Source organism: Lagenorhynchus albirostris, chromosome 15 (genome assembly GCF_949774975.1).
Source record: "Lagenorhynchus albirostris chromosome 15, mLagAlb1.1, whole genome shotgun sequence".
Classification (NCBI taxonomy): domain Eukaryota; kingdom Metazoa; phylum Chordata; class Mammalia; order Artiodactyla; family Delphinidae; genus Lagenorhynchus; species Lagenorhynchus albirostris.
The window spans coordinates 393,869-409,645 of record NC_083109.1 but is presented as its reverse complement, the minus strand read 5'-3'; the positions used below and the strand labels follow the sequence as shown (position 1 = coordinate 409,645).

The 15,777-nt window shown below is 62.8% G+C and overlaps 1 protein-coding gene across 1 annotated transcript in view; it reads left to right on the top strand.

Moving 5' to 3' along the window:
* Positions 1-1,294: 1,294 nt before the first annotated feature.
* Positions 1,295-15,777, top strand: part of MYT1 (myelin transcription factor 1) — a 34,936-nt gene continuing 20,453 nt past the window's right edge. The window contains exons 1-8 of the mRNA XM_060122998.1: positions 1,295-1,349; positions 2,338-2,368; positions 7,542-7,604; positions 8,594-8,841; positions 10,244-11,008; positions 12,123-12,257; positions 12,722-12,812; positions 13,890-14,003. Coding sequence (XP_059978981.1) covers positions 1,295-1,349; positions 2,338-2,368; positions 7,542-7,604; positions 8,594-8,841; positions 10,244-11,008; positions 12,123-12,257; positions 12,722-12,812; positions 13,890-14,003 — 1,502 coding nt within the window. The remainder of the gene's footprint in view (positions 1,350-2,337; positions 2,369-7,541; positions 7,605-8,593; positions 8,842-10,243; positions 11,009-12,122; positions 12,258-12,721; positions 12,813-13,889; positions 14,004-15,777) is intronic.

Below are 15,777 nucleotides of genomic sequence, written 5' to 3'. Positions count from 1 at the left end.
GAAGTGGGTCTGAGGCAGAGAATGCGGGACAGGAGCTGATGGGCTCAGGCAGGGTAGCCAGAGGACGTGCGGGGTCCCCGTCCCCCTCGAGGGCCTCCACTCCCTCTCTCCTGGGGGAGTCAGCATCTCTGGGAGGGTGGCCTGTGTGTCGGGTCCAGGGGACGCCTCGGCCTGCGTTCCTACCAGCTCTCACCCCCGTCTGCTTCCCGCCTCCAGAGCCAGTGCCGTGACCATGGGCCCTTGGCACGTGGCTGGTCAAACTCAGAGGGGCTGTGACTCCAGGAGATGTGCAGGATTTCTAAGAGTCAGCACGAAACAAAATCCCGTTCATAACTTTTTCTATTGATGCTGTAGAAATGATGATGTTTTGGAGAGATCGGGCTGAGTAAAGTTTAGTATTAAAATCAATTTCACCCGCTTCTTTCTACACTTTTTTTTTTTTTCCGGTACGTGGGCCTCTTACTGTTGTGGCCTCTCCCGTTGCGGAGCACAGGCTCCGGACGCGCAGGCTCAGCGGCCATGGCTCACGGGCCCAGCCGCTCCGCGGCATGTGGGATCCTCCCGGACCAGGGCATGAACCCGCGTCCCCTGCATCGGCAGGCGGACTCTCAACCACTGCGCCACCAGGGAAGCCCTCTTTTTACACTTTTGATTAGAAAAGTTTAAATGACGTGGATGACCTGCACTCTCTTCCACTGGGCAGCGGTGCCTGGAGGCCCCTGTGCTGCTGGAAGCACCCGCGCATTGGGGTGCCCATCTCATGTTGAGGATGATCAGGTCCCCAAGCTCAGGCTGCCCCCCTTGGCTCTCCGTGGGACAACGCACGGGGGACAGTGAAGCCCGCTCAGGTCCCAGGCACCTGTTTCTAACAAGACGACCCTCGAGTGCCGGGGTCACCAACTCCCAGGGGAAGCTGGGCTCTCAGCATGGCGGGGTCAGAGTCTGCGGTGGGTGGTGTCGCCAGGGGACCGTGTGTTACGACACCCCGACGTTAATGAAGGCTTGGTGGCTGCAGCTTCCTCCTCGGATGTGAGCCTGGGGGCGTCAGGAGGGCCCAGAGCAGGAGATGAGGGACGCTGTGGGGCCAGTGGTCTCCGCCCCGAAGCTCGTACGCCTCACCTGCTGCTCGCGGGTTCGCAGGCCACTCCTGCCACGTGAGCTCTTCCTCGTCTCCTGTGTCAGCTTCACAGGCCCCGGTGAAGCTTGAGACAGAAAATGCCTGGAGGTGACGCTGCAGACACAGGGGGTGGCTCTGCCGTCTTCCTGTTGACAGCGCAGTTGTTTTTACTTGCAGATGAGCTTAGAAAATGACGAGAAGAGAGCTCGCACGAGATCCAAGGCCCTCCGAGGTGAGTCCCCCCTCCCCTCCCAGCAGGGTCTGGCCAGGGCCGTCCACAGCCTGCCTCTGGCCAAGAGTCCCAGGTCCTCCCGCAGCAGTTGTCCTTAGGAGGACAGAATCCCGCAGCAGTGCCTCGCCCCTGGGACGCTCCTCCCCTAAGCCGGGCGCCTGGTGGCCTCAGGCTTCCTCAGCCTCAGGGTGCATTTGAGGGCCACGGCCACTGGGGGGCTTTTGGCCCAGATGCACCTGCTGGGGAGGAGAGGAGGGGGCAGCCCCAGCGCTGCAGAGTGGGGAAAGCAAAACCTGGTTAGACCTGTTCTGTTTGGGAAGGAGAGGCCGCCAGCCTCGCACCACCAGCCTCTCTGCCTCCCAGATTAGTCTTGGCGCTGAGGGCACTGGGATGTTGCTGGGTTGGACTGGCACTGGGGTAGGGAGAGGGGCTGAGGCCCTGCTTGCTCTGCAGGGACCAAGTCCCGACACCCTGGCCAGCCTTGCCACCCCGACGCCACAGGGCACACACTGCTCCTGTGCGTGGGTGGCCCTCAAGGAGGGGCCAGACGCCCCGAGCTTCTCAAGTGTCTGCCAGTCAGACTAATGCAAGTTCTTGTCCCAGTGGCCCCATCACTGAGGAACCAGGTGCTTGGGCCACCTGTTCTCTTCTCCGGCCAGCTTTATCCTCTGGGTCCTCTTTGCAGCCAGAAGATGACTGCTCCCTGAGAGTAGAGAAAGAGATGCTGTCCCAGGGAGCCTGTCTTAGCTGGGGCCTCTGTCCGACTCTGCAAAACCAGCAGCCACCGGGGGGGGGGGGGGTCTGACATGAGCACCGGCTTGGAGGACGCAGCTCCCTCTGCGAGACCCTGGAGGACATTCTAGGAGGGAAAAGCGGGGTTCGGGACGGGGTCGCCCCCGCCCTTCAGTCGCTTGTGCTGTGGAGACACACGTGCCTTTTCAGTTCTGCTTCCCACACGAGTTTCCCTGTTTCTCTTTCTCTCACTCAGCTCCCCCAGAGCCCACAGGTGCCGACCTCAGGTAAGAAAGGCTTCCTGCCCGCACCCAGCATGGTGCACGCCTGTGACCCCGTTCGTCCTAAATGTTGCACTGGGCGCTTGGAGTTGAGCGACCGCGCCCGGGCCCCTGCTTTCCCTAACGAGGCTCCTTTCTGCCTGGCCTGTGTGCATCCGTCCTCACCCTGCCTTGTCCTCTCCCGCCTTGTCCTGGCACCACCATGCAGCCAGCCTTGCACAGTGGCACAGATGTGCTCACACCTTGTCACCCCTGGGACATGACTGTCACCATGGTCCTCAGCCGGCAGCAAGGTGCTGTCTTAGTGGCTCCTCGGCCAGAGATGAGGGGACAGGCTGTCCCCCGCCCGAGTCCTCCAGTGACTTGAGGGCAGCAGTGGCTTATGTACCGGCTGAGCTCTGTGACTTTCCAGATTCCAGGCCGGCCTCACAGGGACGGGCATCCTGAACAGGAGGGAGGACAGACACATGGCAATTTCCTGGGTTGAAGCAGGAGGGGCCAGGCTTCCTCCCCAGAGGTCGACTTGCCCTCGCCTGCTGGCTTCCGTCCTGGGCTTGGCCAAAGCCTTTGTGTGTGTGTGGAGGGGAGGGGCTGGGGGAAGGCCAGAGAGAAAGCCACCCCAGTGCTTACGGGCTGGGCTGCCCCAGCATCGCCCCATGTGGCCTTCGGACTGCAGGTCCTGTGGGCCTGGGCTCTTCCTGGGGCGTCCAGGGCCGGCCCGGGGGCCATCTTGCCCAGGCAGAGCTCCAGTGAATGGTGTCCAGTGAGTGGCAAGGAAAGCAGCCTCTCGCATCCCCCCTTTCCGGGCGAGGGGTAGTGCCAGTGCGTCTGGCTCAGAACACTGGAGACGGAAGGGAGGGCCCCCCGTATGCCAGGTGGGCTCTGGGTGCCCCGTCTAATTTTTATAAGTTTCCTGTGAGATGGGGCCAGACTTGAACTGTGGCCCAGGTAACCTGCAGGCTTGCTGGAGGGATGAAGGGGCTCCGAGCCCACCCTCCCGCCCCTGGGGCAGCTCTGGTGCTGAGTTCACCACGGTCCTGCTCTGCCTGTGCTGCGGGGTTGGGGGTGACGGCCACTCCCTGATGGACATTTCTGTGGGCTTCCAGACTCGAGGATGGAGACAAACAGAGCTTTCTAGTTACTGAGGGTGGGTGCTGTTATTTCGTGCTCCCTGTGCCCCAGCCTGGAACAGCTCTCTCCACCTAATTGCACGGTTCCAGGGCATAAGCCACTTCTACGTTCTTAGGGGTGAAGATTCTCACTAGACAGTGAACACGTCTGGGGCTGGGACCATCTTATTCTTCACCAGATAGTGGTTGAGTGGATGGCTTCTTTTGCCAGTCAGGAAAATGAGAGGACCCCAGAACATCCCAGCATCTCTCCAGCCTTTGAGGCTGTAACCTGGAGGCGGGAGGGGAAGCACGTGGGAGCGGTGCTCAGAGCCCCGCGCATGCGGCGAGCCCTGCAGCGGCTGCACAGTGCAGTCCGATCTCAGGGATTCTCATGGAAGCACTGGCGGCTGCTGGTGTTTCTCCATTTGTGAAGTGGGGAAACTGAGGCTCGGAGGGTTAGAACTCACACAGCCGGAAGAGCTGAATCATACACCCTCCTGCTCAAAGGCCAGTCCTGGTCACAGGGCTGGAGGGTGAGGGGGGCACAGCAGACAAGCCAGGCCCCTGGAGTTGCATGGAGCACAGTGGCCAGCTCCCTGGAGGGTAGGGGCCTGCGGGTGGACCAGTGGAGGAGACCCCACGTGACGCTCAGAGGGGCCGCAGACCGCAGGGTGCAGAGCAGGTCTCCCGGGGGAGGTGCTGCTTCCCTTGGGCTATGTGACGTTCACCTGGGGACATCCTGGGGACATCCTGGGGACAACGAGGGAGAGGAGGCTGGGCACAGGACTTGAGTTTTGGGAACAGATGAAGTAATGGAGGAGACTGGAAAGGCAAACCCAGAGGGCTAGGTTTCTCTTGAAACTTTGAAGCAAAAATGACCCAGAATAGATGTATTTTGAAATGTTCTGAGCGCGGACTTGACCAGTGTAAGTAAGGGGACTGTGTGGGCATCTGGAATTTGTGCAGCGTCGTCGATCTCTTGGTCTCACCCTATTTACATGGTAATAGTGAGGCCCGCGTGCAATCTGATGGAGAAACTGGGGAGAGATGCACTGACGTGTTCTAGCAACGATGTCCTCAGCAATTCTTCCCGTTTCTGAGAATCGATGCTTAGAGGAAAATCCACGTGGAACGTGCCACTCACGCCTGAGTTCACAACCGTTTGTTGGCCACGAACCACCCGTGGGGCACGATCCCTGAGGCTCTGTGATTGTGCGCTCACCCCGCGGGAAGGGGCAGGTGCCGCAGCCCGACTCCCGCCCCCAGCACATGGGGGGCTGTGGTTGGTCCCGGCGGGGCCTTCGCAGTGGGCGCCAGCACAGGCAGAGCGACCCTGGAGCAGACTTGCCGCTGGGATGTCAAAGGAACCCCTTCGGAATCACTTGACGGGAGGACGGGTCACAGGGAAGCTGTACCCGCGGGACGCACTCTGTGGACGAGGGACTTGCACCCTGTGGACCCAGAACCTGGCCCGCTGCCCCCAGCGGCCCTTTCCCCATCGCAAGCAGAGGCTCCGGGAGCCGCTTGCCGGCGAGTGGCGGTTGCTAGGAAGCGAGCTGAGGAGCTGGTGGGCCTGGACCAAGCAGGACTCTCAGCTGCCTCCTCCCACCCGGAGCCCCTTCAGCTCTTGCTCTGACTTGAAGCCGAGTCCCTGAGAGAAAGCAAGCGGGTCTGGTGGCCTTTCCCTTTGCGCAGTGAAGAGCCAGCAGACTCCCCCTCCACCCCGGCCCCGGTCTACATGGGGCCCATCTGCTGTCCACGCTGCGGGAGGCGGCTTATGCAGGGAAGGGAAGGGGGTGGGTGGCCCCCTCTTGGGGCATCCTTGGGGCGTCTCCCAGTCCCGGGAAGGACGCCCGTCTGCCACGCCCGCGCCCCAGTCCGCAGCCCGCCTGTCCTCACCTGAGGGCCTCCTCTTGAGCCACTGGCCAGCTCCTGCCAAGGCGACAGAAGGGAGCCCTCTACCTGCCTCCGCGGGGCCGGAGGGAAGCCAGTCGCTTCCAGGGGCTCCCACTGGGGCACGGCTCCTCCCGGCCTCCGCCATGGCCTGAGAGCTACTGTTTATGTCCAGATCCTCAGATCCCTCCGAGCCATCGCCAGGGCCCCTCTCAGGTTGACGGCAGGCAGGCCCTCTGCCCACCTCCCTGTCTCTGCCACACTCAGGGCCGTGCTGTGGAATCGGGGGAGGGCTTGGCCGGGTCTCCCTCGTCCTCCATGCTGGGGAGGGGCTCCAGAGGCCTGGAACCAGAGCTGGTGCCTCACCCTGCCCTCCGGCCCCGCGCACACAGAGGGCACCCTGCCAGCACCGGGGGTGCCCGTCGGGTGACCTGCTGGCACTGAGCCCCTGGGGCTTGCTTTCCGCGGGTACTCTGTGCTGGAACGCGGGGCGGGGCGGGCCTCCAGGTTCCTCTCCCCGGGCGCCCTTGGCAGCTCTGCGCATGCCTGGCCCGCTGCCCTCGGAGGGCCGGCCCTCAGGGCCGGAGGCCAGGTGCTTCTGAACTGGTGGGCGGAGGCGTGCTCGGAGCAGGCGACGTGTTTGGGGGCAGTGCTAGTGCTCCAGCAGCTAGCACCTAATTGCCTGACTGACTCAGTGATTAATCGACTAATTGGGACCTCAGCTTCAAATCCCCAGTAACAAGGAGCTTTTGTGAGGAGTCTCAAAGCTAGTTCTTGAGAAAGTGACAGCAAGTGTGGGGCATAGATTTCAGTGAGAGGCCTCGGGCAGCAGCAAGTCCTGTCTGTCTGGAAAGGAAACCCACACAAAGTTCGCATGTTCCCCCCCATCCTCCCCCTTCCTCTCCCTCTCTCCTTTCCTCTCTTCTTTTAAACACCAGGAGACGAGCCACGGTGGCCTCATCATGGGGGGCTGCAGGGTGCGTCCCCCTCAGAGACCCCGGCTCCCGCAAGGGCCACCGTTGCGCTGGGGGGCGCGACCCTGCCTCCACGGACTGTTCTGTTTCTCGCTGATCCGTCAGCGAGCGTGGACCCCACAGTCCTCTGTAGTCAGGTCCGTGATCGATCAGATGAGACACATCAGTGTGTCTGCACAGACGTCCAGAGTGGGGCCCCTTTGTGAACCTCAGGAGCTCACAGCCTTCCTTCCCAGGCTCTGGGAGAGCCTGCTCGGAGGCGGGGGGCTCAGACCCTTCTTGGATGGGGACACCCTGCGGTGATACCTCCCGGGAGGAGCTCGGGCTCCCCCTGTTCCCACCACGGGTTCTCCGTCTCAAGAGCCCACAGGGCCCTGACCTCAAGCCCCACACAGGCCCCTTGCTGCCCTGGGGAGCTGACTGCTGGGGAAGCGGGTTGGGTGGTCTGTGCCTGGGACTGGAAGTTTCCAGAGCTTCCCACCGTCTGGTTCTGTGGGGAGGCAGATGATGGTGAAGGGAGAGGAAGCCCTGGAACTGTAAGAGGCCAGGCTTCGGCCCACCGAGGTCTCCCGCAGCTCCTGGGTCATCGGCCCTCCTGGCTTCACCGCCCTTCACGGGGAGCTGGGATCACACCAGGCCGCGGGTTCTGGAGCGGGGTCTTTGCTGCCACCCGCAGCCGGGGTCCTGTGGCCTGGGTCAAAGCTGCACCTTTGCAGAGTTGCTCCTGCCGGGGGGGTCGGCTGTGTACCGGCGAGGGGCCCGCCGGGCAGGGCCTCGCAGCATCTGGAAGGCCCTGGAGGATCCCCGTGTTTGTGCTTTGCCCTTGGGCCAGCTTCACGTGCTGCTCTGGGGGCACCCTGGAGCTTCCTTGTTCCCAGCCCCCTGGAAGCCTGGTGGTGGTTTGCCTGCAGTGGGAAAGACTCACCGTGGAAAAAGGAAGTCGTCCAGCCTTGCTTTCACACACACAGATCTTTAATTAAACACTCTTATAAAATTGTAATGCGCCATTCATTATATAAACGGGGGTGAGTTATTTCATTAATTTTTCGCAAACTGCAAGCAGCCATCTGAGATGAACTGTTTGGAGACAATCTTCTGCTTCCCCGGGTGAGGGTCTGGGGTGGGCCCCGAGATTCGGACCCTCTCCCCATGCCCCACGGGGCCCGCCCCCAGGTGACTACCCCGCTTGTCTCCCCCCAGCTGCCCCACTCCCGGATGCGCGGGCTCGGGACACATCCGGGCCAAGTACTCCAGGCACCGAAGGTAAGGAGGCTGGAGGGCCCTCAGCAGGGTTCCTGGGAAAGAGGCTGGGCTGCTGGGGGTTGGAGCTCCTCTGCGGCTCGGGACCCTTTGTGGGTCTAGAACCTTCCACCCCTGCTCTTGGCTGCCGAGCTGCGGTGGCCTCCCACGTGACCCTCTTACTGGGAGGCCGAGCGCGGCCGTGGCGTGCCTTTCCGGTGTCTCCCCTTTGGGGCTGCTGTGAGGCCGGAGGAGTCTGTGCGGGAGAGCCCAGAGCAGAGCCGGCACACGCTGGGCGGCTCTTCTCACTGCTGTCTTCCCGGGGGTCTGCTGGGCCTCAGGGTCCCCCGACTGCGGTGCCAGGCTCAGGAGGTGGGTGAGGGGTCTGGAGGTGTGAAGGGTCTGGAGGTGAAGGAGGAAGGGCCTGGGCACTCCCGACAACCTGCCTGGGGGGCGGTGGGCACGGAGCAGAGCAGCCTGGGCCGCCCCCCCCACCCCCGGCCCCGGCCATCCCGGGGGGGATGACTGTGGCGTGGACAGGGCCGTTGAGATTAGGCCTTCCCAGAGAAGCAGGAAGTGAAATTTAAAGCACAATCAGGGCCTTTTTTTTTTTTTTTTTTTTTTGCGGTACGCGGGCCTCTCACTGTTGTGGCCTCTCCCGTTGTGGAGCACAGGCTCCGGACGCGCAGGCTCAGTGGCCATGGCTCACGGGCCCAGCCGCTCCACGGCATGTGGGATCCTCCCGGACCGGGGCACGAACCCGTGTCCCCTGCATCGGCAGGCGGACTCCCAACCACTGCGCCACCAGGGAAGCCCAATCAGGGCCTTTTTAATGCGGACAATTACTGTAAAATTTTGAACACATCAACCTGCCAGTCTTGAGTTTGGGGCTTTGGCGGAGGGGTGGTGATGAGACGCAAAGAGAAATTTTCAGGACAGGGAGAGCGCTGCAGAGGGTGAAGGCCGGGGGCCCGGGAGGTGCTGACAGGGTGGCCCGGCCTCCTCCCTCCCAGTTTACTGAGCTGCCCTCTGGCCAAGAAGAGGAAGCTGGGGGGCGCCGAGGCCGAGCACCTGGGGTCCAAGCGGAAGGCGCACCCCCTGAAGCTGGCTCTGGACGAGGGCTACGGCGTGGACAGCGACAGCAGCGAGGATGCCGAGGTGAAGGGCGCCTCTGTTTCTGATGAATCGGAAGGAACTGCGGAGGAGGACGAGGCTGAGGCGTCAGGACAGGAGGAGATTCATCGCCCCGAGCCAGCTGAAGGTGCTTTGTTGCTCTTTCTCCCCTGAATAAAGGCGCTTAGTGTGGGCCCGGAGAATCGCAGCCTGTGAGCAGGCGGGGCTCCCGCGAGCGAGGAAGCCCTGCAGAGAACAAGCGCCTCTTGTCTGACGTTTGCAAGGCTTCCTGGGGAGGGGCTGGCGCTTGGGGCTCGGGGGGGCCCAGAGGCTCATCTGTATGTGAGCATTGTGGACCTGGATGTGTGTCTGTGTGTGTGAGAGGCGGTCGGACAGATGGATGTGGCTGTGCGTCTGTGTGGCGGAGTCTCAGATAGACCCGCCCCACTTGGCCTCAGGAGAGCCACCTGCAGGAGGGGCAAGGGGCCTGCTTGGCATCAGGGGAGCTGGGCGGGGCCCCCAGCCCTCGGCAAACACTAGTGCGAAGGTGGGACACGTCCATGTCCCGAGTCCCTGGCTGACTGTAGGGTCCTGGGGATGTGGCTGAGGCCCGAGGCCCCAACCCCGCGACACCTCCAAGCTTCTGGTGCTCTCGGCTCTCAGGGCCTGAGGTGGATTTTTATTCATTTTGGAGCCACTCCAGGGAGGGTCCTCATACCCGCCTCCCTCCTGGCGACCCGGCTCTGCCTGAGAGGGTGCAGGGCCAGGGGACTCTCGCTTGCTGGGTTTCTTATAAAGGAGGGAGTTTGGCGCTCAGGCATCGGCCCTGGCTTGGCCCCTCCTAGAGTGGGAGGACGTGGGCTGGCTGCTGAGCCCTGGGGGGTGGTCCTTGTTGATCCCAGGGGGCCTGGGTGTGGTGAGCACCCACTGCGTCTTAGCCGTGGCAATTAAAAGCCTTAAACTTTAAAAACAGCTTTTGCTGTTTATCAGTTATGAAACAAATTTTTAAAAATTGGATCCATTCTTTTTTTTTTGTGGTACGCGGGGCCTCTCACTGCCGTGGCCTCTCCCGTTGCGGAGCACAGGCTCTGGATGCACAGGCTCAGCGGCCATGGCTCACGGGCCCAGCCGCTCTGCGGCACGTGGGATCTTCCCGGACCGGGGCACGAACCCGTGTCCCCTGCATCGGCAGGCGGACTCCCAACCACTGCGCCACCAGGGAAGCCCTGATCCATTCTTTAAGCTCCATTTTATGAAATGTAGATTCGCCTGATATAAGAAAGTACACATGACAGGGAGGACCGTTAATCAAAAGTATCAGAGTAATTCTCAGCTTCAAATTACTGCGGTGGTTTCTCCTTCCACCTCCCGACATAAGTTTACTGTGATCTCCAGATCCGGGCAGAGGGGCTGACAAAAACGGCCACCCCGAGCCCATTTCTGGGGGTTTGATGTCGCCCGGCGGCAGTGGGGCAGGCTGGAGGAGCCCCGCCTGGAGACCTGTCCTCTATTCCCCGTGTGCCTCCCACGCAGTTTCTGATTTTGTGCAGGGAGGAGCCCCATCAAGGCCCGTTTCGGATCCAGTCCCATCAGCAGCCTCACGGGCTCCTCCAAGGGCAGCTACAGCAGCTATCAGGAGATCATTGCAACTTCTCTCCTAAATTTGGGCCAAATCGCCGAAGAGACACTGGTCGGGGAAGACTCGGGCCAGGGGGCCAAGCGGGGCGCCGGCATCGTGCGCCTGGTGCGGGAGGAGGCTGAGGAAGGAGCCACCAGCGGTGCGGGGGAGAAGGGTGTCTTCGTCCAGCCGGAGGACGCAGAGGAAGCGATCGAAGCTACCAGGGAGCGCTCCCAGGAGCTGTGTCCCCAGTCCCTGGAGGGTGTGGCCAGCGAGGAGTCCAGCAAGCAGGGGGTGGCCCTGGGCACTGAGCGGGGGGATGCCCCGCCTGACGCGATCTGCCAGGAGCAGGCCCCCCCCGCCCCCCGCCCGGAGGCCTCTGAGCCCCGACGCCCGGCGCCGCCCAGCCCCAGGCCCGCGTACTCCGTCCTCGTGGAAGTGCGCTCTGATGACAACGGCAAGGACGAGGACTCGAGGTCCCAGAAGTCCACAGTCACGGACGAGTCGGAGATGTACGACATGATGACCCGCGGGAACCTGGGCCTCCTGGAGCAGGCCATCGCCCTGAAGGCCGAGCAGGTGCGGGCCGTCCGTGAGCCGGGATGCCCACCCGCCGAGCAAGGCCCGCTGGGCCCGGGCGAGCCGGGGAAGGCGGCAAGGCCCCTGGACGCCGCCCGGAAGAGCTACTGCAGCAAAGGTAGGCTGGGCACCTGGGCACCTGGCCCTGCCCCGCCCCCTCCCGGGGGTGCGCGGTCCCGGACCCATGGGCGAGTCCTGAGGTCTTTACGGGCTGGGGGGCACGGGCGGGGGGAGGTGGTGTGGGCCAGACAGAAGCGGCCTGTGGTCGGTGAGGCAGGTGGCCAGGCTGGGAGCACTGAGCAGTGCAGAGCAGGCCCGAGCCATGGAGGACAGTGGGACTGGTTCTCAGGGACCGACTGACGCTGAGGTGCAGACGCCGTACGAGCCCTGGACAGAGAGGCCGGCGACAGCGAGCGCAGGGAGGCGGTGCCCGGGAGAGGCTTGTGAGCCCCTTAGGGTGCCCCTGCCTGCCCGGTGGTCTGAGGACAACTTCCTCCCATTTAAACCACACACACAGAACCCGCCAGGGCCCTGCCCTCCCTGGGGTGGGCTTTCTGAGGATGGTCTGTGAATTCTGCATTGTGGCTTCCCTACCAAAGGGGACGGATGGCTCCTCTGGAAGTTTCCCTGGGACACTGGCTATGCTCTGGGGACCGTGTGTGTCCTGAGAGGCATTCCCTTCTGCCCCACACTGAAAGTGACCTCTCTGGGCCTGCAGAGGCTCTACGAGGTCAGTAACTGAGATTTGGGGTCAAATTTCTGCCCAGGCCTTTATTAGCTGCTTTGGGTAAGTGACTCAGCCCCTCGGTGCCCATTACTGTCAAATACAAAGGACGTGTCCTGGCAGAGACCTTGTCACACGGCTTTACCTCTCTGTGCAGAGGCCTGGCCCCCAGCCCGAAGCCAGTGGCCCTCGCATGACATTAGCAGGACAGGGCAGAGGGTGCCAGCCGCCATCCGGGGGGGTCCCCCCTAAAGCCCTGCGGGTTCCGCTGTTTGTGGCTTGCCGCAAGCTGTGGGGAGCTTTTCCACGCGGACGGCCAGTGTGGACGGTCTCTCCAGGGTCCCCGTGCTGTCCAGCCACGGTCCCTTTTGGGCTCTTGGGCAGTCTGGTCACTCTCCTCTCTGGACAGCCAGAGTGAAGGATGGTGAGCTGCCCTGCCGCCTCCCTGCTCACCACCTCCCGCCCAGCTTCCCGGCTGCCCTCTGACGGATAGGCCTTGTGTGTTTAGATCCCTCAAGAGCTGAGAAGCGTGAGATCAAGTGTCCGACACCAGGCTGCGACGGCACCGGCCACGTCACTGGGCTGTACCCGCACCACCGCAGCCTGTCTGGCTGCCCCCACAAGGACAGGATCCCCCCGGAGAGTGAGTAGCTCTGCACGGCTCAGGCCGCCTCTGGTGTTTGGATGGTGTCCACGTAGAGGAGTGGCCACCATCTGTCCCTGTCCCTCTGGACTGGCATGCCCAGAGGCCCAAGCTTGGGCCCTACAAGCGTGGCGACATGGAGCACGCCCAGTTATTCACCTTGAGATGGCAGCCTGGGTCAGGGCCCCTGGAAACCGGCCACAGACACGGGCACACGGCGGGGAGGCCGGGCCCTGGACCGGGGGAGGGGCCGCCGTCTGTGTTCTGAGGGCTCAGGAGAAAAGCCGTCCTTGCTTCTAGGCGAGGGGCAGCGATCGTGACCCTTAAGTTTGTAAGGTTTCTGCCTCAGGGAGGCCAGGGTCACCGTGAGAGGGGGCGGGCGTGGCCTGACTGAGCGGGGCCTGGGGCTCCTGCACCCTCCGCGCTGGTGGTGCTCACCGGCCCCCCCCGACGTTGTCTTGCAGTATTGGCCATGCATGAGAACGTGCTCAAGTGCCCCACTCCTGGCTGCACAGGCCAGGGCCACGTGAATAGCAACCGTAACACGCACAGAAGGTACGGGGCTGGGCCGGGCTGGGCCGGGCTGGGCTGGGAATGGTGAGGGCCACGGTGGGGGGTGCCTGCAGTGCGTGTCCCAGCCTGGGACACGGTCTCCCTGTGTGCTGCCCTTTGGGGTGAGTGCACGGTCAGGGCAGACCTTTGGCGGGAGCAGAGCAGCACCTGGAGGGGTGGTCACCTGTGCCACTGTGAGTGGGGGTCCCGAGAGACCAGAGGGCGGCTGGAGGAATGGATGCGCGCAGCGCAGGGAGGCCTGCAGCCTGTGGGGAGAGCCAGGTAGAGACCCTGTCCTGCTGAGAGTCGGGAAACCTCTGGACACTAGCTTGTGCTCAAGGCAGAACCTCGGCAGAACTAGCTTGTGCTCAAGGCAGAACCTCGGGGCCGAGCCTGGCTGCTCCATAGGGGAGCTGAGCGCCTGGTGCTTGAGATGTCTGCCCGGCTTCTGGTGAGAGGTCGCCCCGCCCTCGCCCCGAGCCACGCGTAGCTGCAGCCGTGGCGGGGCGTGAAGTGGCTCCGGCAAGTGACACTCCGCTGGAAAGACTGGCCGGCATTTCTGAGGCCCAGTCACTGAGAAGAGGCTAATCCCCAGCACCGCTGGGGCGATCGCACTTTCTCCGTTCTGGCCGTGGAAGCTGCAACCGTGGCGTCTCGGGTCGGGTGCTTCCTGGGCAGGACCTGTGCCCTCCTTGTGTGACCCTGGCAGACCATGTCCTCCAGGGTCAGCACCCAGCCTGCGGCCCGTGGGCTGATAGACTGTGAGCAGCTCTGGTTGGTGGTGAGGGGAGAGGAGGGAGGTGAGGGGTGGCCCGGGCCCCGCACCCACCCGGAGGAGGTGCCTTTGCTCAGAGCCTTGAAGAACTTCCGGGCGCGTTTTGTCTCTGTGTCATTGGCTTAGAATTTCCAGAAACAGAAGCTGGCTCAGCAGCAGGTGCTTTGAGGGCTTGAGGACAGACCTGGGGAAAGGCCCCTCTATAGGCAAGGCAGCCTTCCCTGAGCTCCTGCTGACGCCTGGCTCCCGGCTCGGACGGGTGGGGCCTGGAGGAGGGCTCAGCTGTCCTCCTGTCCTTTCTCTAGTTTGTCTGGGTGTCCCATTGCTGCTGCCGAAAAATTAGCCAAATCTCATGAGAAGCAACAGCCACCGACGGGAGACCCTTCCAAGAATAGCTCCAGTTCGGATCGGATCCTCAGGTGAGTGAAATGAGTCGCAGACCGGGAGGCGTGTTTTCGACCCCGGGTCCGTGTGCCTGACGTGCAGTGAGGCCAAGCTCAGAGTCTGGAGCGGAGAAGGTTTGTTACAAGAGCCGAGCCAGGAGGACAGGCGGCTCGCGCTCCGAAGACTCGACTCCCCGGTGGCTGTCAGGCAGGGTCTTTACGGCCAGTGTGAGGGGAGAGGGTCCAGGATGGGTGATCAGCTCGTGGACCCGCTTCTGATCAGCTGATGGTGAGGGAATCTCAGCCTTACGGTTCCAAGCAGTCTGGGGTCCACGTGCTTGCGGTCAGCATGTCATCACCATCCTCCACCGGGTGGGGGTCTTAGTTTCTGCAGAATGACTCAGAAATGCGTGTCAGATTGTTCCCTCTGTCTCTTCAGGAGGAACTAGGAGCCCTGTGACTCCGTTGTCCTATTAACTGACTGAACCTGCTCTTTGGAACTGGGTGGGAAGGCCTAGGGGGCTTCAAGGCTGTTGTTTTTTTTTCCTACAAACAAGAATCAGGGACGCGCAGGGGCTTTTTTACCCAGGAAGGCCCTGCAGGGTCCTGCTAGGCTTCACGGCTGCCTCCGCAAGTGCCCAGGGGGCTTCTCGCCTCTCCGCCGCTGTGTGTGCGTGTCCACGCTCGTGTGTATGTGTCTCCCAGGGGGGGCTTGGAGGGTGGTTTCGTGGCCCCGACACCCGCACGGCTGCCCCTGCCTCGCTGTCCCCGAGGGTGTCTGATGTCACCGCCTGGGATTGTTCAGGGATTTGTTTGTGGAGTCGCTGGTCCTGTTTGGAGAGAGTGGGTTGCACCAGCCCAGGACCCCTGCTGTCTAGGGAGCCCTGGGAGCTGCTCACCCCAGGACAGACCCTGAACTGGGGAGCGGGGTGGGTGCCAGTGGCACCCTCCGGAGTGCCGCTCCCCGTGACCCTTGAGGTGCTGTGTGTTTAGGTGCATATGCACACGTGTGAGTGTGTGTGCACCCGTGTGTGCGTGCAGACACGGCTCATCAATGAGGGGGCTTCTGAAAGACCCTTCAGAGCGAGTCTGCTTGGTGTGAACTCACCCGCAGGCCCCTGTAGGTGCCACGAACAAGGCCAGAGGCTGAGGAGCTTTCCCAAGGCCACACGCTCCCCGGCAGCCTGCCTTCAGAATCGCCTCCCAGTGGGACCGGTTCTCTGGCGCCCACCGTGCTGGGCGACTCTCCCTCACCCCCCGTGTCCTTGCTCAGCGGACTCCCTGCTCCCTCATCTCCGAGGAGCTAGAACTGACAGATCGTCCCGTCTAGACTCTCTGTTCCACGTCTGTCTCCCAAAGGAGAGTGTGGGAGACCAGGGCCACCGTCCCCTGCACAGGCCCGGCGTCCAGCAGTCACGAGCATGGGCGACGGCACAGACCATGGTCTGGAGGTGGGCGGGCCACCTCCGTCACCCAGCTGTCCCTTCCCTGGCATGTGCCTGGCAGAGCCTCTGCCTGAGCAGCGTGGCCTCCCACCTTGGCCTCAGGGTCACGTGCAAGTGGTCTCCGGGCTGGGCCTCGCCCTCCCGCACTGGGGAGCCCTTGCAGCCCCGCCCTTGGGGCGCCCTGCACTCCAGCTGGCTTCTTTCAAGCGGGTGGCGCTCAGGGTGGTGGAAACTGCTTCTTTCCTCCATCTTGTTCCTGTTCCTCTGGCTTCTTGTCGGGTTTCTTGCCTTGATCCAAGTCACTGACAAAACGTCAAACTACCAGGCAGGTGCGTCGTGGCGAGGCCAGGGTGGGGGCCAGGCCG